Source organism: Trichosurus vulpecula, chromosome 1 (assembly GCF_011100635.1).
Source record: "Trichosurus vulpecula isolate mTriVul1 chromosome 1, mTriVul1.pri, whole genome shotgun sequence".
Taxonomy (NCBI): Eukaryota; Metazoa; Chordata; class Mammalia; order Diprotodontia; family Phalangeridae; genus Trichosurus; species Trichosurus vulpecula.
This window is the reverse complement of record NC_050573.1, coordinates 90,516,789-90,542,746: the sequence shown is the minus strand read 5'-3', so window position 1 is coordinate 90,542,746 and position 25,958 is coordinate 90,516,789. Positions and strand designations below refer to the sequence as shown.

At 36.8% G+C, this 25,958-nt stretch overlaps 1 protein-coding gene across 1 annotated transcript in view; it reads left to right on the top strand.

Moving 5' to 3' along the window:
• DENND3 (DENN domain containing 3) overlaps window positions 1-25,958 on the top strand; it is a 118,568-nt gene that overhangs the window by 29,875 nt on the left and 62,735 nt on the right. Inside the window, exons 5-10 of the mRNA XM_036764223.1 lie at window positions 2,993-3,104; window positions 7,222-7,341; window positions 9,584-9,802; window positions 12,120-12,250; window positions 18,080-18,235; window positions 21,069-21,165. Coding sequence (XP_036620118.1) covers window positions 2,993-3,104; window positions 7,222-7,341; window positions 9,584-9,802; window positions 12,120-12,250; window positions 18,080-18,235; window positions 21,069-21,165 — 835 coding nt within the window. The remainder of the gene's footprint in view (window positions 1-2,992; window positions 3,105-7,221; window positions 7,342-9,583; window positions 9,803-12,119; window positions 12,251-18,079; window positions 18,236-21,068; window positions 21,166-25,958) is intronic.

The window sequence follows — 25,958 nt, the reverse complement described above, 5'->3', positions numbered from 1 at the left end:
TCTCATTTGATCCTCACAAGAACCCTGAGAGGTAGGTGCTATTTTTATGCCCATTTTACAGTAGAGGAAATGGAGGTGGGCAGAACTTGCCCAGGATCACCCAGTTACCAAGTATCTGAGTCTGGCTTAGAACTCGATCTTCTTGCATTCAAGTCAGCACTCTGTCCATTGGCCCACTTCCCGACCTCTAAGTATCGCTAATTCTGGATGTCATTCAGGTTTCAGAAACATCTTGGATAGGCTACATTATTGGGCCAAAACTAAAAAGATGAAATTTATAAGGGGTCCTTGTAAAGCTTTACTCTTGGGTTCAAAAAACCGATTTCATAAATGCAAAATGGAGATGTGGCTAGACCAGATTTTTGCAAACCTCAAGTGAGTCATAAGTGTGATATGGCAGCCATAATGTGGTTAAGGTCATAGGATATATTGAGAGGCATGGTATCCAGGACCAAGAAGGTGATACCCTGCACTGCCTTGATCAGACCACATCTGAGATTTTATGTTCCATTCTGGGTACCACATTTGATAAGATAAATGGAGAATGTCCAGAGATGAGTAATCAGGCTGATGAATGGCCTTTGGGTCGTGACCTCTGAGGATCATTTGAAGGGACTAGGGATTTTTAACCTGAATAAGACTTAGCTGCTTTAAGTATGGTGATGTGTGAAAAAGGGGATCAGGCTTCTATTTGATTCTATTAGTCAAGCAAAAATATTTATTAAGGGCTTTCAGATAGCCAAGCCCTGGGGAGTCAAAAAAAAGGCAAAAATGGTTCCTGCCTCATGGAGCTCACATTCAGATGGGGCAGACAGCCTATAAGTAACCGCTGCTAACAAGATGGAAGGCCATTTCAGAGGGGAAAGCACTAGCAGATGGGTGGGGGATCAGGAAAGACCTCTGCTAGAAGGTGAGATTTAAAGGAAGACAGGTGAAACTAAGAGGTGGAGGTAATGAGGAAGAGCATTCTAAGCATGAGGGATAGCCAATTCAAACATGTGGGCTTGGAGATGGAGTGACCTGTGCATTGAACAGCAAGTATGACTGAATTATAGAGAGCATGGAGGCAAGACTGGAAAGAAGGGTACAGGTTATGAAGAGTTTTAAATGCCAGACAGATCACTTTATATCTGACCCTGGAGGTCCTAGGGAACCACTGGAGTTTATTGGGTGGAGATGGTCAGACATACTCTTTGGGAAAATCACCTTAGCAGCTGAGTTGAAAATGGATTAGAATGAAGAAAGACTAAAGGCAGGAAGACCAATTAGAAGGCTATGGCATTAGTTCAGGTGATAGGAGAAGAGGCCTGGTTACTGTGTGATGGGGAGAAAAGAGGTTGTATATGGGATATGTTGTACAGAGAGAAACAATAAGACTTAGCAATTGATTGGATATGTGGAGTGAACAAGAGTGATGAATCGAGGATTATGATAAGCCTGAGTAACTGACAGGATAGGGGAGGGGTACCCTTGATGCTGATAGGAAAGTTTAGAAGAGGGGAAGGCTTGGGAGGAAAGATAATGAGTTCTCTTGTGGGCATGTTGATTTCTAGGTGTCAGTAGGACAATCGGTCCAAGATATCCAAAGGAGAGTAGGTAATTCCAAACTAGAGCTCAGGAGAGAGGTTAGGTCTAGACATGTAGGCCTAGGAATCACCTGCACAGAGGTGATAATGGAACCCATGAGGGCTGATGAGATCACCACGTGAGGTAGCAGAGAGGGAAAAGAAAAGAGCACGTAGGCAGAATTTTGAGAGGGATATCTCAGGTTAGTAGGCATGATCTGGATGAAGATCCCACAAGTGACTGGGAAAGAGCAGCCAGAGAGGTAGGAAGAGAACCAGAAGAGAACAGTGTCCTGAAAACCTAGAGAAGGGAAAGACAAATCAAAAGAAAGTCAAGGGGTGACTGGTGATCAACAGTGTCAAGTGATGCAGAGAGCTCAAGAAGGAGGTGGTTTGAATTGCAATTCAGAGATGTTAGTGACTGGAGAGTGCAGTTTTAGTTAAAGACTAAGGTCAGAAGCTGGATTGTGAGGGGTTAAAATCAAGAGCAGAAAGGCAGTAGAGGCACCAAGTATGTACAGGGCTCTTTCTAGGAGTTTATCTGAGAAGGGAAGTGGCAGTCTAGGTCAGTAGCTAGTAGGGTTGGACAGATCGAAGGAGAGGTTTCTGAAAGCGGGGGAAGAGTGGGTAGGTTTGTAGGCACAGCAGGCAGAAACTGCAGAAAGGCAGATTTAGTCTTTAGGAAAAATTTTGTAGTAATTAAAACTCTTCGTTCAGCAAGCACTTGTTAAGTACCCACTGTGGGCAAAGCACTATCCTCTCTTCTGGGGACATAAAATGAAAAATAGGCTGTTTTCTGGAAGAGGGGGAAGAGGGAGGAGGACAACACTGACACAGACTAATAAATGTAATTTGCACTAGGAGAATCAAGCAAAGCTTCCTATAAGAGGAAGCACCTGCATTGGGCCTTGAAGAAATCTACAGGTTTAAAAAAAGCAGGGGTGATTTGGGGGAGTTTCTTCTAAACCAGCAGAACAGACGCAGAGGAGAGAGATAGAATTAAGATTTGAGGGAACAGCAAGTAGACTGATTTGGCTGGAAGGTTGAGTGTATGAGGAGGAGTCATCTAAAAAAGTCTGGAATGACTTTATCACCCTTTATCACCATTTGTTATTAAATTATAATGTCTTATTTTAGTTACTTTTTGAAAAGCTTCCTTCTTAGGCCACAATAATTTTAAAATTGTATTCCTTGTTAGTCATAGAATTCTAGCTTTTTATGCATGGAGGTAATTAGAATAAAATCTTGATGTAAAATTTCTTGATAATTTTCTTCTGAGACATGTTTTAGGATAGGGCATTTAACTTTTTCAGATGATGACATTAAGTTAAAATTTAGGCTATGGTTTATAATTGAGATTAATCAGGAGTGTTTGATTTTATTTTTTCTTTCTCATTAAATTAACAGAAATGACTGTTTTCTTTCAGTTTATTGGCACAACTGAAACTTTGTAAGGATTTTGATGTTGATGAGCGAATAAAAGATTTTGCTGCAAAATTGTCTTTAATCCCCAGTCCTCCACCTGGACCGCTCCATCTGGTAATTAGCTAATGAATTAACAATGCTTTTATGATACTTGGTATATAAACTAATCTATTGCAGTCTAACCTTGCACTTCACAAACTAGATATGTTCGGATAAATGAACACATATAAGGAGTGTACCTAAACCTTGCTTGGTGCACTATTTCTGAAGATGAAGTCTATGTGAAAAATTATTGGAAATGTGACACATGCTGTACTAATGACAAATTAATGGTTATTAGCAGGTAGAGGATGTACAGTGCATGTATTGAAAGAACATTAGATTTTGTGTCAGAAGGATGCTTGAGTTCAGGCTCTTAGGCAGTCTTTTCGCAATGTGAGCTGGTGCAAACCAGTTTAACTTTCTGGGCCTTAGTTTCTTCACCTGTAAAATAATGAGATTGGATTAGATCAAAAGATTGTGAATCTTTTTGTGACAGTCTGGTGAAGCCTATGGACTTCTTCTTAGAATAATGTTTTAAAATGCATAAAATAAATAGGATTACAATGGAGACCAATTATATTGAAATACAGTTATCAAAATATTTTCTTAAAAAGTTTGCAGAACCCAGGTTAAGACTTCCTAGGCTACATAATCTCTCAAAGTCTCTAACAAATCTGTAGTCCTCTATTTTTTTTTTTCCTCTAAGTTACTAAGCTATTTCCTCATAGCAACCTTGTAATGTGTTTCATGCAAAGATTATACTCCTAGATGAAGAAATTCATACCGGGTGTCTCAAAAGTCTTAATGCTATTTTATGCTATTAAAGTTTATTAATAATAGCATAAGCTTATTGAAGTTTAATTTGCACTAAGACTTTTGAGACACACTGTTTTCCTGTTGTTCACACAGCTAGAAAGTATCTGAACCAGAGAAGAACCAGCTCCTCTTTTCAATACTATACATCGCCTCTCAGGAAATGAGGATGTGTCTTAGCATTACTTAAAGCAATATCAGGAGGGTAAAATTGAGTAAAAAAAAATCAGTTAATGAATTCCTAAATGAATGCCATAGAAGTTGATTGGTCTGGCATTCGCTCATCCAAAAATCTTGACAGCACCTCTGTAGAGATATATGTTAATGATAGTTGATCATAATTGTGAAGCAGTGACAACCATGATTTGGAAGCCTGGAGATTCAGATTCCGGTTTTGATTCAGTAATTAGCTCTGTATTGAGAGATGTGTCAAGAGACCCCTGTCTTGGACTTGAGAAAGTCAGAAGGACTTTTGACTTTATCTCTTGGGGTCACAGCATTTTTTATCTGTAAAATGAAGGGTTGATCTCTAAGGTCTGTGTCCAGTTTCAAAATTCTTTCATTCTAGAAAAATGGGTGATTTCAGAGAAGTTAAGTGATTTGCCCAAGGTCACATACTTTTATCACTAGCACAATTGGACCTCGAACCCCAGGAACTTGGTGAGGAAATGCTTTAATAGGCCCTTTGGTTCTAGCCAGAGGCCCTCTCCAGTGGTGGGCTAAAATCTCGTGTGGTCGTTTGAAACATGGGTTATGTCTTCAGTATCTCATTAGATTTGTGATTTCACTGATCCAGTGAGCTCACATATGTAAAGCACTTTGGCAAGCTTGAAGTGCTATATAAATTCTCTCAATTCACTATTATTTACTTCCTTCATTTGTCTAGATGACAGCTCATCCATGCAGGGCTTATTCATGTTATATATGCCATAGGTCCTCCACAGAAGATCCATCTACCCAATGTTCTTGAGGCCTTCCTCCAAGTTGTTTTGTTTTTCACATTACATGATTACCAGGGTAACACTCTTGGCATTCATCTCCTTTATTCTTGGCACATGACTGCCCTACATAATTTTCCCATTTAGTATTTCCTAGTCAACATCTCTAGGCTGCATCTTGTATGTAAATCATCTTTAGAAATATGCCTACCACATATCATTCCATTTCCCCTTGTATTACTCATGACTTTCTCCATTCTATAAAGATTAACATATTCCAAAATTAACAACTAGATCGCACCTCCAAAACATTTGCATTAGAAAAGATAGGTTTTTGGACCAAGGACCAGCTTAGTATCATTGGAAACACTGTACAGTTTCTCATATACAGTCTAGCTTGCTCTTACACACTCACGCACATGCACACAAACATGCACGCGTGCATGCACACACACATACATGCGCACACACATACACGCATGCACACATACACGCATGCACACATACACATGTACGTGCTCTAACTTAATGAACTAGGCATCCACCTCTATAGCAGAAACTTGAAAATAAGCATTATTTCTCTATTTAATATTTCCTTACTGTACCTATTTCTTCAGCATGGATCTATTTCCTTCCATCTCTATTTATCCTATATGGACCTAATGATTTACATGTTGTCTCTCTCATTAGAATGTGTGCTCCTTGAGGGTTTTTTTAAATAGTCTCAGTACTTAGCATAGTGCCTGACATGTAGTAAGTACTTAATAAATACTCATTTAACTGACTGAAAAATAAAGTATCTCAATGAAGAGGCCCTGAAATGTTCCAGAGATTGATGTAGTCGGTATGCGTCCCCAGATTTGTCCCCAATATAATCTGTAAATGAGAGGGACAGATCCTTCTATACAACAGTAGCAGACAACTTATAAAATTATTATGAAAATGAACTACACATATATTAAGGACATCCTTGATGAAAATATGAGAAGGAAACCAGCACACATAACAATTTTCTGTAGCATTCTTTGTCCTTTTTCTCCCCCACCTTAAACTGGTCACTCATTTGACTGAAAAGAGCAGAGTATAAAATCCTTCCGTGTTTATGGTTGGTTGATTTTTTTTCTAAACAACATCCAACTAAGATCAAAATACAACTTCCAAAAAAGGAGTCTTGTGCATATTTTAACTTCATTTCAGATTCCTTGATAAGTATAACCACTGTGCTTATTAACATTGTGAGATTTAAACTGAGAATGTAGAAAAATTTGGGAAGAAGTTAACCAGTATCTCCCATTGTGCATCATAAGTTTTTGTTTTTTTTTTTTAATGTAGGAAACTATTCAGGAACTTTCTTCTCACCTCTAAGGATAGTTTTCCATATAGCCTTTGTGAATAAACATTGATAGGCCATAGCTGGTAGTATCTTACTTTGTTTCATCTTTAGAATTCTTTATTTCTCTGATGACAGATACTTGGTAAAAACAAAAAAAGGTTCCAAATATAGCATTATTGGGGAACACTCCTTTGTAAAGTTCTTCCTGTTGTGCTGTAACTGAATTAGTCACTCAGCTGTTCCTAGTTGAAGTTTTCTCATGTAAAATTGTACTTCATCAAGCAACCTACCTCTCATCCCTGTTCAGATGAATTAACAATTAGCTTTTTGACACTTTTTGACGTGTGTAAATACTTGTACAGAGCATCACATTTTCATTCTTAGAGCATTTTTTGGTTGAGTATGTTTTCAAGAAATGTTAAATGACAAAATTATAACTGAAATACTTCAGGAACAGTAATTTATAAATTTGGACTCCACTCATTTTGTGATAATTTGGACAAAGCAGCTAATCTGAAGTTTATTTTTTCTCTGACTATGCAAAAAAGGATTTGCTAAGCTAATGAATAAAATGTAAATATTTACAGAGTATACTCAACCTGCTTAAGAGGCAAAGCAATTTTTAAGTGCTTTAGGAGAATTCTTTTGCATGTCAACAATTGATATGACAGTGATAAATCATTTTTACCTATTAGAGCAGGTTTTCAAAGACTTCTATTTGGCGACACATCAGTTAGCCTAATTTGAATTATTACATTGCTTGAGTCACCCAATTGATGGACGATCACTTATTGAGTGTTTACTTTGTGCCAGGCACTGTGCTAAGTGCAAGGAATATGCACACACAAAAAAAGGAAAATCATTTTTGTTCTCAAGGAGCTGACATTTTAATGGGGGTTATAACATGAACATAATACAGTAGCATTGTGTGTATTTTTTTAGAAATATCTTTTAATCCATACTCTCCTCCCTCCCCTACCAGTAGATTAGTGAGATTTTGTTGCTTTAGGTTTTCTTGATTTATTATTTTTAAATTGTTATGCTTATCATTAAGAATCTACCGAATCATAGCATCAGTGTTAAACCTTAATATTGGTTTTCCCAGGTTTTTAACATGAAACCACTACAGATAGTATTTCCTTCACGGGCGGATCCTGACAGCCCCATTGTAGACCTGGACCTTCACCTTCCCTTACTGTGTTTCAAACCTGAGAACGTATTACAGGTAAGCATCTTTTAATGCCAGTCAAATCCCATTCTCACTAGTTTAATGCAGCAATCAAAATTGCTGTGTTGTAATATCTAACCTTTCTGGGCCTTTGTTTCCTCATCTATAAAGTAGGTGTTTGGACTATATGAAATTCTATGGCCCCAACTTTAAATCCCATGATTCCAGTATTATCACAGTTAGGCATGTCCAGAGGAGGAGTCTTCTGAACCCCGCATAAAACAAATGTTCAGTCTAGACTTTATTTGCAAATAACAGGGTTGAAGTATTTTGGAATGGGGGGATTCAAAGGGTCGTTAGAGCTGATAATGATAAAACTTAATTATTAGACTCATAGCATTTTAGAATTAGAAGTGTTCCTAACTGGGACCTTAAGGTAGTTTGATACTTTGATATAGAGTTTTGATGTGGTATGTCAGAGTAAACACTCAATGGAAACCAGAACCAAACCCAGATATTAATCTTTGTATTAATTCTTTATTTTAAAACCACTTGAACTTCTTTTTAGCAGCCATGTAATTTCTTAAAAATGTGTTTGTAGATAGAAATGTCCTCGCTCATTTGTGCTTGCCGGTGAGCTTTTATGCTATGACCAAAAGGGATGGAGGAAGGATAGTAGCTGTACTCTTAAGTGTTGGGGAACAGCAGGAAAGTTGGCTGCCCGCTACTAGAACCTTGGCCTGGGAGCTGTTGCCCTTGTCTGCCATCTGAAAGGTGACAGTGGAACTCAGGCAGATCAAGAGAGTTTCCCTAATCAGACTGAACCAGACCATAAAAGACCTGGGTGAAATAACTGGAGATATTTAGTCTAGAGAAGACACTTGATGGTTGTCTTCCAGTATTTGAAAGACCTTTGTTTGGAGGAGAGATTAGGTGGGTTTTGCATGAGGTTCAGGGGCAAAATTTAAACTAATAAGAGGATGTTGTAGGGAGGTGGGTTATTGATACGAGAAAATAATTCAAATTATCTAGAAGGGAAATAGGATGCCTCAAGAGCTAGGGTTATATACAAGCAGCTAGGTGGCACAATGGATAGAGTCCTGGACCTGGGATCAGGAAGACCTGAGTTGAAATCCTGGCTCAGACACTTATTAGCAGTATGACCCTAGACAAGTCACTTAACCTCTGTCTGCTCCAGCTTCCTCATCTGTAAAACAGGGGTTATTATCCCTAGCATCTGCCTTTCAGGGTTATCATGAAGATCAAATGAGATGATATTTGTAAAGTACCTTGCAAAGCTCAGAATGCTGTATAAATGTTAGCTATTACTCCAGATCCAACAAAGGCTGCTGAATACTTGTTGAGGATGTTGTATTGCAGTATTTCTCCAAGTATGTCCCTGAGACCCTTTCGGTGGGTCTATGAGGTCGAAATTATTTTCATAGTAGTACTAAGATGTTTTAATAAATATTGGTTAATTTCTAATAAAATTGTAGTCTAATAGAGTTAATTTCTAAATTGTGTAAACAGAAGGTCTTTGGGGAGCCTGAATAATTTTTAAGAGTTCAAGGAAGTCCTGAGACAAAAAACTTTGAGAACCACTGCCATAGAGAGTGCTTTTTTTTTCAGGTATAGATTGAACTAAATGATATCTGAAGTCCCTCCCACCTCTTAAGATTGTATAATTCTATGAAAAGCTTATATCTTGCTTGTCCATGGTAAACAGGCTAGTCCCCATCTTTATGATTAGTTGAACATTTTACATTTCTAGGCCTCTTTTGTTTAAAATGTAGTATGTATATAGGGGTACCTTAATGCTATTCTTGTCACAAAGTATTAGAATATAGCCTGTACTTATTTGACTAATATTTACAGGGTGCTCTTTTTGTCAAACACCTTGCATTTGCATAAAATCAGATCAGCAAGCATATATTAAGGTCCTTCTATGCCAGGCACTGTGCTAAGTCCTGGGGAGAGAAAGAAAGATAAAAAACAGTCTATGTTCTCAAAGAACTCACAATCTAATGGGGGAACAGCACAAAAACAACTGTATACAAATAAGAGGTCAGATAAATTGGAGATAATCAATAGAGGGAAGGCACAAACAATAAGGGGGATTGGGAAACTCTTCTTTTAGAAGGTAGGATTTTAGTTGGATTTAAAGAAAGCTAGGGCCTGGGAGGGGGGAGAGCATTCCAGGTATGGGGAACAGCCAGTGAAAATAGCCCCAGTCAGGAATCTCCATCTAAGACTTCATCAGTGAATGAATAGATTCTCAAAACTATTTTTCTCCCCCTAGATCATCTCCTGCATTTTAACTGAACAGCGGATTGTCTTTTTCTCTTCGGACTGGGCTCTACTCACGCTCATCGCTGAGTGCTTTATGCTGTATCTTCACCCCATTCAGTGGCAGCACACCTTTGTACCCATTCTTTCTGGTCAGATGCTAGACTTTGTAATGGCGCCTACGTCTTTCCTTATGGGTTGTCATCTTGATCACTTTGAAGAAGTTAGCAAGGTGAGATATGGAATGTCTGACTATCTTTTAACTATTAAGAACAATATTGTTAGGACTCATGAGTTAATGATAATATATTTGAGAGGATTCTGAACTCCTCAGAAGACAGACAAGGTGCTATAAGGATGGGGAGGGAAGGTCATCAACTAGCCAGGTTAATTTAAGCATGTCTTCAAAACAATTAATTTTAGACATGTGAGCAAAAATTTTACCCTTTTGTGTTGCAGAAACTGATTGTAATATAATCAGACATGGTTACGAGGACATGTAGTAATATAAATTATGCTTCTAGACATCAAACCCTATTTTTTTGCTTTTGTTTGATAGCCCAGTAGTGTTATGTTACATACATTTTAAATCTATTTATATTCACTTCAATATATAACATTCCAAGTAAGTTTTACTCAAGCTACTTATTTCCTGGTAAAGAATTGTTTAAAAATGAAAGTTCTGTAGCATAATTTAGTATGTGACAAGATAGGTCATGTTTTTATATCTCACTGTGGGCTGACTCCATAGCAGGTTATGCATTTCAGTTAGAGAACACATTACCCTAAATGAAAGAAAAGGTAAATTGGAAGGGCAGTCTGACATAGAGCATTTGACACGGAGTGAGGAGACCTGAGTTGGGATTCTAGTTCTATGTAGACATGGGAAAAAAAAACTTCTTTGAGCCTCAGTTTCCTCATTTATAAAATCAGGATACTAATCCTTGCTCACAATTTTTTTTGTGGGGAAAGTGCTTTTTTTTCACACTTGAAAACACTAGGAGTCGTTACATTTTTAAAAACCTACTGGGATTGGTAAGCGGCATGGTTATGAAGTTATTTTTAAGTGCTTTTTACCAGCCAGCGTGACCATAGGAGATGTTTCTAGTGGTAGTCATACTTAAGGATATGAGTGATTAGGATAATTGGGTGTAGTTAAGTGTTGATGCTGAAATGCATGATTCACCAGGAAAAAAAATATGCCTCAAGAAAAGGCTATTCAAATACTAATGGAAGAAACTAAAAGACGTCATCTGGTCTGGGTAGTAAAGGGTGGGAAAAAAAACATCATAGTATTAATGTGTTGTTTCTATTTTTAGCCCTCAGTGAGCAACACCCTGTCTCCAGAATTTTCAGAAGGGAAGCCTGCTTTGGCTTTTTTACAGACGGTTAATTCCAGCTGGCTATAGTTAAGTAAATCCCTTTAGTAGAAGGATCTTACACTGGAAACTTTCAGAAGTGAAGACAAATGTTTTAACTAACAGAGTTCTGGATTTGGTTCTCTGATTTTATTCGCCAGTAGTCTTGTGCCAGGGGAAGGCACCAGCAGTGTTTTAGAGATATTTACAATATCCAGACATTTATGTATGGTTCTCCTTCCCCCTCCCCCAGCAGTGAGACAAAGGATACCTCTATTTAGCTTTCAGATTTATATTCTATTTTACTTCCGAGAGCTGTGAGGCCAGAAAAAGAACTGGGGTTTAAAGCTAATGTATATATCATTTGAAAACATAGCCTTATTCATGACTGCTGACCCAGAATGATTCTAAACATTTTAAAAGTTTAAACAGAGTATGAAGCTGTGGGCACTACAAACTATTTACTTTGCAGATCTCTCTAATATTTATAAAACTGACTTTTAGGGAGTACAGAAATGAGAAGTAAGTAAGTATAGGCTTGTATTTACCAATGACTCTCACTGCTTTTTAATGTAAAAACAATACAGATCTTTTAAAATAAAGTTTATTTGCTCTGTATCTTCTTCTGCTAGTGAGGTTAATTTAAGCATGTCTTCAAAACAATTGATTTTAGACATGTGCTTTAGAACTCTGTACTTGTGTGTTTTCCACATCCAGAAAGATGAAAGCAAGGTTTGGGTACTGGCAAGAAGGATATTCTGCTAGTTTAGACATGAATTGCAAAGATCCTAGTGTCAAAAAAGAATTAAATGCGTTTCAGGTTGTCAAAAATGCACTTAGCTGGATTTGGTGGGTAAGATTATAGGATTTGAATAGCTTAAAGAAAATCTGCCATAAACATTTATTCGAATCTTTTCTCCCAGTTCAGAAGAGAAGACAGAAGGCAGTTCAGTTGTGTTAACTGTTGCTATCAACAGCTTCTGGTATATTATTAACTTTTCATGGAAGAAAATGTCAGATATGCAAAAGCCTATGAACTAAAGGTAGTTAAGTTACTGAAATTTTATCATAGCAAAGTACATTGATAAAATTGAATTCTTGACTGCAAAATTATTGTATTTAAATTTTCAAGGTTTTATATGAGAATATTTCATCATAAAATAACCTTTGCTTTTCATCCTTATTTAAAAGGAAGCAGATGGCTTAATCCTAATAAATATTGACAATGGAAACATTACCTATTCCAAATCCTTGGATGATGATAACAGTGATATTGATATTCCAGACATCCCTTTACAAGCTGCCCAGACATTCATTCAAAGGTAACAGTGGTAATGTTATATTTGAAAACTTGGAATTTTTTTTAACTTTTAGACTATGGCGTCATATGCTTTGGGGCATGTTTTCCCAATTTATGGATTACTAGTTTTTATTTTTAATTTGGGAAAAATCCTAAAAAAATTTTTTTCAATAATTCTAGTGTTGGTCTAAAGTTCTAAGTATTTGGTATAGTATTGAGCACTAAATTATTCCTTAGTGGTCAGAAAAGATGAATATCTTTCTATCTCTATAGTTCTAACCTGTCTTCAAAGCCGTAGCTAGTCTCGTATTCCCAACGTCCAGTTGGCTGGTTCTACCTGGTTGTCTCATCTCTTAACTCAAATTCACCATGGTTAACACTGAATCTCTCCTCTCTCCCTAAAACTAGCTCTTCCTTATCATTTCCCTATTTCCCTCAATGGTGCCGCCATTTCCCTGTTTACCCGTAGATGCAAAACTTTGCCTCCTCCCTGCAACCCCCTTGTAACATCCTATCAGTAATGAGAGCCTTTGTTCCTTCCCAAAGGTTCTTACACCTACTTTCTACTAACACCTGCTGCTGCCACCCTACTTTAGATCTCATACCTCTTGAACCTGGGCTTTTGCAATCCTATCCTTCAGGTCTCCCTTCCTTCAGCTACTCCCCTTCCAATTCATCTTGGACATGTTGGCACAGTAATCTTCCCAAAATGTCATTTTGATCATGGATGGTTTTCCATTGCTTTAAAAATAAAAGTAAAAACTTCTCATGTTGGCATTTGAAGCTCTCTGTAGTTTGGCTCTAACGTAGTCTAATCTCTCAGTCAGTCGTTTTCTTATCTGCTTATGTCATTTTCTCTGCCTAGAAGTCACTTTCTTCCTCCCTCCATGCCACCTTCAGATCTTCTTCATTGGAAATTCTACTGGTCATTCAAGGCCCAGCTGAAATACTACTTCCTCTGAAGAGGAAGAAGGACTTCTTTGCTTTTGCATTCCTTACCCAACTCCCGCATTCTGTTTTGAGCCTTGTGTTACAGCTATATGTTTTGTAAATCTCTACTAGACTTTAAGTTTCTTGGCAGCAGATGATGGCATTTTCATCTTGGTGCCCAGCACAGTGCTTTGTACAGGGTAGCTCCTTAGTATGTGTTGAATGAATGAATTTCTAAATGTGTCTTCCTTGTAGTAGGTGCCTGTGTTTACGGGGGACAACAGGAAGAGGAGAGTTTATTAGGAAAGATAGAGCTCTAGTATTGTTAGCATTTCTAGGAAGGCCCTTTGCTGTGTAGTCCCTCTTCCCTTTTCCTGTTTGATTATGAATTAAGTTTCACTTTCTAAACTCTATGTAGTAGAGTTTAAATATTACTGTCTATAGTATCACCATTTAAAAATATTGATTTGGGGCCTCTTTCCTATACTTTTATTCAACTTGAAGGGTTTAATTTTAATTTCTAAAACCCAGGGCTATTTCTGAATTATATTGCTGACTGATTTTTTTTAAATCTGTGGGCCTTTGAAATCTTTTGTCAACCAACCTACTAACCAGATGTGAGTAGAATAGAGTCTATGATGTCATCACAGGTTCCCTGTATAGAGAATATTCAAAGGCTAACTCCATTTTCTGTGGAACATCTGCTTGTCAGATGTTCTGATAAATAATGCAAGCAGTCACTAAAAGCACAATGAAGTATATATCCATCACCATTAATCAGGGGATTGGTGGTGAAAACGTGCTCTATATGCTGTACAGTATACATAATGCATCCTAGCTGTTTGAAGAGCATTATCTGACATTAGCAGTGAATGAAAAGGCATAATACAAAATGGATCCCTGTCAGCAGCAAAATTCCAAGATGGACAGCTTTTTGCCTCCCAAAACTGCACTGTTGCCATATAGAAGGAATTGCCAAGAGAAATACCAATTGATTGCCCGTGATACTGCAAAAGCCAGGGGGTGTGATGGAAAGTCTCACTGAACTAGAACTTGGGGGACTTGGGTTCTGTTCCTGGACCTTCTACTAATGCATGGTATCTTGTACCTTTATGCTTATCTTTGAAAAGCAAAAGTAATCCTTGCCATACTTAACCCATGTGGCTGTTTTGAAAAGGGAGATAGTGGATGTGAAAATTATAAAAGTATAAAGCTCTATTTCATTTTAAAGGAGATAAGTAACCAAATGCACTTATGCCCTTTATAATACATGTGCCTTCCATTTTCTGTTACTCCCTGTATATCATCTGACAGATATTAAGTATCTGTTATATATTCTTGTACATGATGTGATATTATGTGTCAGAAAGTCAGTAAACTTTTATTTAGCACCTTCTGTGTGCCAGGAAATGTGCTTAGTACTAGGGATACAAAAAGAAGCAAAAGGCAGTCCCTGCCCTCAAGATGCTTATAATCTAATGGAAGAGACCACATGGAAACAAATCTGTACAAACAAACTATATATAGGAAATAGTTGACAGAGAAGGGACTGGAATTAAGAGGAGTTGGGAAAAGCTTCCTGTAGAAGATGGGGTTATGTATGCATACTATTATGATATGTAATAAGATTAGTTAATATTATTTGGTTTAGATCTGTGATTTCATTGGTATAAGGAACTCTCTGTGAGGACATTGCTTCTACCAATGCATATGGACAATTTTTCTGAAGCTTTTAGCCTTAAGAATTCCCAGTGGAACTATAAGCTTAATTGACTTGTCCAGGGTCCTATTGTCTGTATGTGTCAGAAGCAAAACTTGGAAATAGGTCTTCTTGACTCTCAGTCCAACTCTCTACACTTATACCACCACGCTCCCTTTCTTCTGATTATTATCATTATCGTAATTATAATTATTATTAACTTCATTTGTCTAATCTTTCATGTTGATGGTCCTCAGAAATAGTCCTGGGACAAGTCACTATCTACCATTCTTTTATGTCTAGTGTTTGGTGAATCTATTCCATAGACAGATAAAATGATTGATTTTGTAATAGAATGAAAGTAGTAGCCTCAAGGCTAATTTCTGTAACTCACTAAAAGCCTTTTAGGGACAATTCCAGTAACAGACAGGACAACATGAATGGGAAGTACTTTCTCTTCTCACTTGGTTTTTATTACTGTCATTGACTCTCAATGCTTTGAAGGATTTCCATTCCACATCATTCAGATATTATATGTTTAAAACATTGAAGATGTTCAAAAATCTTTCAACAAGTGTTGTTCCTAGATGTTTGTGGATCATAATTATGCTCGAGCAATTATAGGTGAAAAATTTTATCTTTGATAATGCACTGGTTATGGTACAAATTTTTTTTGTTAAATTCTCAAGAAAATTTTGAGGTTTGTATTTGTAGTTCAGTGATTTGTCATCCATTAGATTGTGAAGAATCAAGCACTTCTGTTATATAATTCTGGTCACTTAATCATGTCTTTCTAAATGTTTTTCAAGTGCTCCAGTTTTCCCCCAAATTTAATTTTTATTATTTTTTCCAATTAACAAGCATTTATTTCTCTTTCTCCCCCATTGAACAATTTTTAAAAAGACAAATGAAACCCTCATAACAGGTATGCCTATCAAACAAATGCCTGCATTGCCCACATCTAAAAATCTATGTCTCATTCTGCATTTTAAGACCTTCACCTCACTGAGGGGAGGTGGGTAGTGTACTTCATCTTTGAACCATCATGGTTTGCAATTGTATTGATCAGAATTTTAAAGTTGCTTGTCTTTATAATCTTGCTGTTATTGTAGAAATTGTTATACTAATTCTGCTCTGCATCAGTTCATGTGAGTCTTCCCAGTTTCCTCGGAAACCGTCCATTTTGTCATTTCTTATGGGACAATGATATCCCATTACGTTCATATATCATAATTTGTTTAGTTATTCCCAAATAGGTGAGTACCCCTTCAGTTTCCATTTGGGGGCTACTATGAAAAAAGTTACTATAAATATTTTTGCATATATGGATCTTTTCTGTCTTTTTAAAAATCTCTTTTCTGCCTATACCTAGTAGTGCTATCACTGAATCAAGGGTATGCACAATTTAGTGACTTTTGGAACATAATTCCAAAATTGCTTTCAAGAGTGGCTGTGACAATTCACAGCTCCATCAGCAATGGATTATTATGCCTGTTTCCCTATAACCGCTCCAACATTTATCATTTTCCTCTTTTATCATCTTTATTGAAGGACATGAGGTAGTAAGGTGTGGTAGACCTTAGGGCGCAGTAGCAGAGCAGATAGTAGGGCCAAATGGTCTTCCATCCTGCTGTAAGTATTACATTTGGTGCCTCCTTGCTCATCCAAGTGGTGTGAGGATTATATCCATCTAGATGAGTGGGCCCATAAGTTTGATTAGAGCAGGGACCCTGGGTTCTTTCCCACAGGTGTGGAGGTGGAAAGTCAGTATCTAGTCAGGAGGGAAAAGGGAATCAGAGAATTGGCAAGAAGGTTAGGGGATTGGGCAGGGAAAGGCTTTTCGTGGTTCCTGATCCTGTAGGATGGGCTGGGATGCAGGTAGCCTAGGTGAAAGGAAGGGCATCTTATAGCTCTTTTTTTCTCATGTGCTTTGAGAACATGTGTTGGTCCTGTTCCTCCTCCTCCTCCCCATCATCATCAATAACATCATTATAACCAGTATCTAAAGCTAACTTTTTTTGGTCAATGAAAGAGCATTTAGCTTGGTTAAAAAATTATTTTTTTCAGGGGGAATTTCTTTGCCTTGACTTAATAAAGTTGTTGAATCACCATCAGAGAATTTCAGAACTGGAAGAAACCTTAAAGGTTGCTTAAATCTAACCTCATTTTATAAATGAAGATTCTGTAATAAGCAGTCCACATTGTAAAAGTAAATTTGGTCATTTTTGAAAGGGAAAGCACTCTTCTAGTGATTCCCCCTCTCTATCAAGACCTTGACTGACCCTCAGATATACCAAAATAGCTAATTTACATCTAGAAGTGAACAGTTTGCTCCCAGAGAAGGCTGTATTGCCATTATTAGATTGTAAACTCTTTTCAGGGCAGGAAGTCTGTCTCCCAAGAAATAATAGTGTTATTCACAATAGGAATTTCATACATTTGGAAAATGGTTAAACAAGATCAACACTGTCAATAAAAATGTTTCTTTACTACTTTGAGAATTTAGAAATGTTGAGTATGGGAATGCCTTCCATTGATTGAAGCCCCATTGTAATGCAGTAGATGGTCTTTGAGAGTTGCTATGGCCAAAAAATTAATCACCTTGTGAAAAACTTGATGATGAGCCTCTTTAAACTTAGGCTGGAAAGCAGAGATGCATCATCACCAGGGCCTTGCTTACTACCCTTCCACTTTATTTGGACCCACTGCCCTCACTGTTGAGAACCAAGAGCCATCTCTATGCCATTCTGATTTATCTGTATTTAATAGAGAGTTTAATAGTTATCTGACTTTAATAGAGAGAATGCTACTATCAAATATAATGCTAATTATTATTAAAATGTAATGTTCTCCACCTGTGAATGACTTAGCTATTCTTAGCAATATGGTGATCCAAGACAATCCCATCAGACTCATGCTGAAAAATGTCTGCCTCCAGAGAAAGAGCTGATGGCATCTGAATACAGACTGAAGCATACTATTTTTCCCTTCCTTCCTTCCTTCCTTCCTTCCTTCCATAAAATTACTAATATGGAAATGTTTTATAAGATTGCACATGTATAACATATCAGATTGCTTACTGTCTCAGGGAGGGGAGGAAGGGATAAAATTTAGAACTCAAAACTTAAAAAAAATTTTTAATTGTTTTTCATGTAATTGGGGGAAAATTAAATATAATTTTTTGAAATGTAATGTTCCTCACAAAAATCTTTTTTCTTCTAGGGTAGAAAGCCTTCAGTTGCACTATGATCTAGAACTCTCCCATTTAATGTCAAGCACTGATTTAAGTGAGGTCCAAGCGCGTAGAAGGGCATGGCAACAAAAACGAAATTCTGAAATGCAGCAAATTACTTTACAACTAATTGTTAACATCTTCAGGTATGCACTTTTAACTGTGTTCTTTACAAAAGCCATTACATGCAATTACATGTTAGTGAGAGACCATGGTTAAATTATAGCCATCAGCTGTCAGTAAAGTTCATTTTAGTTATGAATTTCATATTTCTTCTTCATGAGACCTTCTGAGTATGAATGTTAAGCATTAACAAAATTAGGTGGCATATTACCCTTTTCTCATTGTGTGCATCGATGAAATGCTTCTTGGATTCTTAAAAAGATCCATGATTTATTTCATCAGTATGAGTATTCCCTTTACTAGGGCAGACAAACCCTCCCTGTCTTAGTAGGTGGGAGCTCACAGTTCATTGCTGGAGCTATACTTCTGAAGCTTTTCCAGTTTGGTGTAGGAACTGTTAGAACTTGTGCTTCATGGACATAGCCATTTACTGTGGGGTCACTTTCCTGGCACAGGGGAGGCACTGGAGATTGACTACAATGGAGGGCAGGGGTACTAATAGTCAGTTATTGGTCTGATTAGTAATTGGCAGTCAGCAGGTAAAGAAGCGAAAATTACATGTGATTCTAAAACTGGATAAGCCAACCCTGAAAATTTGAGTCAATTGGAGTGGCTTCATTGTTGTCACAAATATTTCCTGTGTCTCTTTTCTTTGATGATTATCATCTTCAAGAATCTGTGTTTTCATTAGGTACCCAGTACTAAAGTAAGTTTAGTAAAGTATAGTAAAATACTAAAATAAACAAAATTTATTTCAAGATGACCAATCAATGCATGGATCATTGTTGGACCAATACAGGGATCCAGCAGCTGTTCTTTCTGATGTACAATTTACACCCTATAAAGAAAAGCATGCTAGATACTTGACAAAATGGTGCAATATAAATATTGATTGGAAATATTTTTTCAATCAGATTGATCTTTGCTGGAGAATTTAGGGTCTTTCGTTTTTCCAACTCTCTGTTCTTCCTTTTCTTTTCCAGCACTTCCCTTTCTCATTCTGTAATGCTTTCTCATCTACCAGAGTCCTCTAGCAAAGAAAAACAGGCTCTTTGATGTACTCTGCCCTGATAGCTCCTGCTGTCACTTTGTGTCCTGTTCCAAGAAGGATCTGTCACTTCTCTGGATGCCACTGTAGAGGTTTCTTACTTCAAAATACCCAAAATGATTATCATCACATATCTTCTGCTAACCTTTGCTTGCTATGCATGATTTGTATCCCCATCACTGAGTGCAGTGCCTGGCACATACTAGATTCATAATCGATGCTGGTTGATTGACTGACTATGCACTTATTTCTTTGAACTAAATAATGATTCATATTATTAAAAAAAAACTGTTCAGCTTAGACAGTTCATGCTGTTTCTGACTCCCAGATGTACATACAGTTCAGGTTTTAGTCCATTTCTCATTTTTTTTATTGTTCTCTGAAGGAGCAAAACTTTTAAATAGTATTTATTTTATAAATTAAGTCCATACAAAAAAATAGAAAAATTAGATGAGAGGAGCTTTTTTTGTGTATCTTCATGTATAAGTGATCTTTAGTTCACATTGTATAGAACTTTGTAGATCATAAATTTTTTATCACAAAATTCCTGTGAGGGAAATTGTATTGGTATTATCCCCTTTTACGGATGAGGAAACTTGACTCACAGTCACGTGACTAGTGAGTAGTCAAGCCAGGACTGGAATCCATGTCTTATCGACTCCAATTCTAGGATTCTTTCCACTATATTGTACTGCTCTAACTTCTCTCAGTATATCCAAATATATGTGTGAGGAAGGACTTAATTTTCAGGGAGCTGAGAAAGCCAGAATGAAATGAGGAAATGTATTTAACTAGTATAACTTTGTAATTGGAATGTTTAAAAATAAGGGGAAAACATTTAAAATGTTGAGATTGCTAAAAATGGAGCTTTGTTTCAATCATGTCACAATGCCAAAGAAGACTAAGAGAAATCTCTTGGGAAAAACAAAACCAGAACAAAACCCTGAAGATAACCAAAAGTCCAAGCATTTGATGGAGATCAAATGAGATAACATATGTTCATACTTTGTAGACCTTAAGGTACTACATAAATGCTAGCTATTATTAGTATTAAATTAGATCCTTTCCTTAATTCACAAATAGCCAAAATCATGTGTACATTTTTCCTCTGTCTTAAAGAGACGATAGATTAGATGTATACTCCAGTGGTATCAAACTCAAATAGAAAGTGATCCCTGGCCACACGTTGACTTAGAAAACCACAAATTAACATTATCTATGTTGTGTTGTGTTTTTATGTATTTTTGTTACATATTTCTCAATTACATTTTAATATGTCTTGGGAGGTGCTGGGGGAAGGCTTGCGGCCTGAAGGCCCAGAGTTCGACAGCTCTGGTATACTGTATGATGTATTAGATAGATAGATAGATAGATATGTATGTATAAGATAGATATACATACATATATACATATGTATGTGTGTGTGTGTGTGTGTGTGTATATATACGTATACACACACACACACACATATGAAAGACTCGCTTCTGCCTTCTTAAATGTACTGAATAAATAAATATTCTTTGATTTCCTACTCATGATAGTGGGAACTAAGAAAAGGAAAGGGCAGTCCTTACCCTAGAGGAGCTCATGACCTTTTGTTTTGTAAGAAAGTCATATTGCGTGCATGAAACAACTGGAAAACAGCATGTAACCAATGTCATCTTAACCATGTCACTGGGAGATAGGGCTAGACTTTCCGAAGAAGATACTTGCAAAGCATATATTTTTCAGTTGTTCTTCTATTACTATGTAAAAGTTTCATATATTTTAAGATGTTTCATTATTTATAATGTACTTTCTCTTATTAGAGAAGTAAAAAACCATCTTAATTATGAACATAGAGTGTTCAATAGTGAAGAATTTCTCAAAACAAGAGCACCAGGGGATCAACCATTTTATAAAAAGGTAAAAAAAAACTTTTTAATTTATATAGCATCTGTAAATATTTATATTACATGTAAAATTGGTTAATTAAAATAATTTTATTAATATTCTTAGACATTTCAATTATTTATTTTTGTAGTTTAGAAGCATTATTTATTCCATTATATACAGGATGTCCCAAATGTCTTCCTGCAGGTGGAGGTTGATTAAAGCTTAAACATATTAAAGCTTAAAGCTTAAACAGCAGTAAGATGTTTGGAACACCCAGTATTTATACAAAGGACCCAATACTTTGATAAGACAACATGAATACATTATTAGGTCTGTGTAATGTAAATGAGTTTTGGTTTTGAAGTTCAGGAAGTCAGCACAGGGCTTAGAGGGGAATGAAGGCAGGTGGGCCTGGGCCTCTCCATAAAATGAAAGCTCCAGGAAGAACTCACCAGTGGGACTAGTGGGGGAGGAATATTTATTCCAGGCTGAGAAGGCTATACCAAGGACTATTGTGAGGTGCAAAAAATATTTATTAAGTTCTTGGAAAACCTTTAAAGTGCTATGTTAATATCAGCTATTGTTACTTTATCTTGGAGTAATTTCCTACCTTTAAGAATTCTTCTATTCATCCCATATACTCTGGATGGCATTAGTTTTTGATCAAGAAAGCTTGACAAATCACTAGATTGAATCATCTAAAACTGAATTCAACTTCTTTAGCATATTTTTATTTTCATAAAATTAAAGATTTTATTTTTATAAATGCCTGCCTGTACTCTCATTTTAGAATATAAGCATCTTGAAAGTAAGGAATAGATTCTTCATATGCTTAACAGGATGTCACAGGCACATAAGAAAATGCGTCAATTATCTTTATTAGTTAGCTTCACCAACGTAATTTGTGTGTGTGTGGGGGGGATCTCTTATCCTGATATCTTTGCAAATTGGCTAAAATATTAGACTTAAAAGATTAATTTTTTCAATGATAATATATTTTTTCTCCCACCCCCTGAAAGTAAAGAAATACAGAACTCATGTAGGCATAGTTCAGCAAAATAAACACCTCATTGATGAGGTCCAAAAACATGTTTTGCATCTCATTTATCAGTTCTTCATCTTTGTTATGAGGTGGGCAGCATTCTTATTCATCAGTCTTCCGGAATTATGGGTGATCATTTAATAGTTGATGAGAGTTCTTAAGTCTTTCAGAATTGTTCATTTTTATAATATTTATGCTATGGAATAAATTGTTCTACTGAGACTGCCCCAGGTCATGCAGATCTTCCTGAAATCTTCTCTTTCTTCATTTCTTACAACATAATAATCTTCCATTAAATTCATATACTTTATCTGTTCAGCCATTCCCCAATGGATGTTCACCTCTTTTAGTTTCCAGTTCTTTTCCATTACAAAAATAACTGCTATAAATATAGTAAATGTAGATCCTTTTCTTCTTTGATGTTGTTTGGGTGTATAGGTCAGAAGAGACTTACTCATAGCTAGTAGTATCAAAAAAGAAATAAAATAATGGTGGCTGAAACTGCTCTAGTACTTTGTCATTTACAGACTTCTGTGTTGGATTTCTCATTTGAATCTCACAACAAATCAGGGAAGGTGGCATTATCTCAAATGTATAAATAGGGAAAGAAGCTCAGAGGAATTGAGGTTTATCACACAGCAGCTAGTAAGTTTCATCATGGGGATTTGAACCCAAGTCTCCTACCTTTCCAGCCTTCTTACACCTTATTCTCTGCTATATACTCTTCAATCTCGTGACACTGGTGTCTTGACTATTCCACAATTGATATTCCATCTCTTGGCTCTGGGCATTTTCTCTGACTGTCTCCCATGCCCGAAATGCTCTTCCTTAGCTCTTTCCCACTGATTTCCTTGGCTTCTTTTAAGTCCCAACTAACATCCCAACTTTTTCAGGAAAATCTTCCCAACCCCTCTTAATTCTAGTACCTCCCCTCTGTTAATTTTTACTATTTATCCTGTATATAGCTTGCTTTGTATGCATTTGTTTCCATGTTTTCTCCCCTTTAGATTGTAAGTTCCTTGAAGGCAGGAGCTGCTTCTTTTTGTATCCCAATGCTTAGCAAAGTGCCTAGCACATAATAGTTGCTTAATAAATGTTTATTCATCAATTGATTAATTCACTGAATGAAGGCAAATCCACTTTACGTGAGTTAGGAATTCAAGATCCAGTATCTATCTATGGATATCCATGAAGGTATGAAGACTTATATGAAATTATACATAAAATATAATGGAAATGCAATTAAAAATTCCTGTTTGAGGCTGTTTATTATCATAACAGCAGTCTAGCAGTTTTTAATTTCATCCTCTGCAGTGTTCTGAACTGATTAGAGCAGGAAAATTCTTCAAATAGAAAGAATGGTTAAGAGAAGATGAGAACTCAGATAGAGATCAATGGTTCATTGATAAAGGGAACTCCTGGATGAGGAAAAGTCCTTCTACCAACAAAGGTCTACATCTTCTCTGCAACTTAGAGCCTTGTAGAATTTCCTGCAGTCCTGAGAGGTTAAAGTGACTTGCCCGGCACTGCATAATCAGGAGGTGTCAGAGGAAGAGCTCAGACTCTCTGGGATTCAAAACCAGCTCTCTCCATCATCCCACATGCTCTAGACAGTTATCATCAGAGGTGTCAGACTAGATAAAGGCCTGTGGACTACTCTGTTGGTAAAGCTCTCAAGTAAGGCCTGAACCAGATTAAAGTGTCATTGGGAATTGTTAACTTGTTAATTTGTTAACAATTGTTGACAAAAATACAACACAGCATAAATAATGTTAATTTGTAGTTTTCTAAGTCAGTAGGGGGCTCAGTTTCTATTTGAGTTTGGCACCATTTATTTACACAGTATACATTTGCGATATCAAGTAAAGTGGGACTTTTGTTGTCTTTTGTTTTGGAGTGCTTCTTAGCACTAAGGCAATTAAGTACCTTGCCTTTGTTTGAATCGAGTCATTGATTGGAAACAATATATATCATGTGGTGCTAGTCATTAAAGATCTTTCCCACACTCTTTTGCTAAGTAGGCACTAAGCCTCAGGGCCCTAAACAGGGTATATATGTTCTGAGGTTGGCATTTTGCTTTTGGAGGTTTTACTCGTTGGAAGAGTGGTTGTGGGTTTGGCCAGATGAGACTTTGGGTAGCCATTAAGAGCCCCCTTGGCTTTGAAAACCCAGATGTTGGTGCTTCTCTCTCTGGTAACTATGTATTGTGATTTAGTCAGACAGATAGAAGCCTGTCTGTTAATTTGTGTTATTTTGCTCTGTTTATAATTCCTGTTGGTAATTTCTGTTTGTATTTTCTGTGAAAGTTCGGGGTGCTGACTTTTTCCCCAGAACTAAGTGAATGATGTGTGTGTGTGTGTGTGTGTGTGTGTATATATATGTGTGTATATATATGTGTATATATGTATGTATATATATGTATGTATATATATGTATGTATATATATGTATATATATACATATATATGTATATATATATTTAATTAAAGTAAGATTGTTTGATCCTTAGAAAAGCAGATCAAAGAACCTGTGCTAGCAGCCCTCCTGTGTGCTGGTGTTATTGCCCTTACATAGCCACAGTAGCAGCAAGTAGCATTGTTGTTACAACATTTAAATAAGGTTTCTTTCTAGAGGTTTTTGTTCGGGTGTGCTAGACAACAGCTTTCATGTTGATATAATGGTCTGGGTTCTAGTCCCAGATCTGCCATGACGTCAGTATGTGACCTTGGTTTCCTCTTCTGTAAAACAAAGTTTTAGCTTGGATAATCTGTAACGTTCCTTCCAATTGTAATTTCTGTAGTCACCTGGTGATCTGGGAGTATGACTAGCCACCATCTTTGTGAGATGTATCATAGAAACATAGCATCTAAGAGTTGGAAGAGATCACCAACGTTATATAAACCAAATCCATACTTGAATAGGAATCCACTTTTTACAACATCCCCCAAAGTGGGGCATCCAGTATCTGTTTGAAGACCTTCAGCAATAGGGAACTCACTACCTCCTGGGGTAGCCCAGTATACTCTTGGACAGCTCTAGATTTAGAGAATCACAGATATGATAGCTTTCCAGTCTCATTTAGAGGCATCTAGTGGTATAGTAGATGGAGGGTTAAATGCTCACACTGATAATTTAACAATAGGCTCCCATAAGATGTTTTGACCTGGCTCCAGCACATCCCTGATCCATATGGACGTGTATAATAGGAAGCAGGAGATATGGGATCAGAATATATTTGAGAGATTAAGGCTAGACACATAACTTTAGGAGTCATCTGCATAGATGTGGTAATTGCAGTTACTGTCAGCTGTTAATGAGAAGTTAGCAGTGAAAGGGGACAGAGCCATAGGACAATAGCTTTAGGTAGATGGTAAAGTGAAGTTGTTTTCTTTTTTTTTTAAAAAAAAATTTCAAGTATTAGGGAGACAAGAGCATGTTTGTGGACAGCAAGGAGAGAGATTGAAGTTGAGAGGAGGACAGAGGTTAAGTTTATGAAAGGGAAGAGTCAGGGGAGCAAGTGAAGGGGTTAGCCTTGGCTAAGAGAAAGCCCACTTCTTCCCCTAAGAGCTGGGATGGAGCCGGTAGTGTGTGCTGGTAAATGGTTAGCATCCAGCTCTATGGGAAACAGTGTATATATAACACCTTTTACGTTTAATCAGCATTATTAACATTTTCTCCAATATTTTCTTAAATCTAGGCAATCATGAAACGATAAATCAAGTCCTGATTTGTAGCATTTGCTGATTTCTGAGGTGCAAATACTCCCCTTGAAATTTAACAGT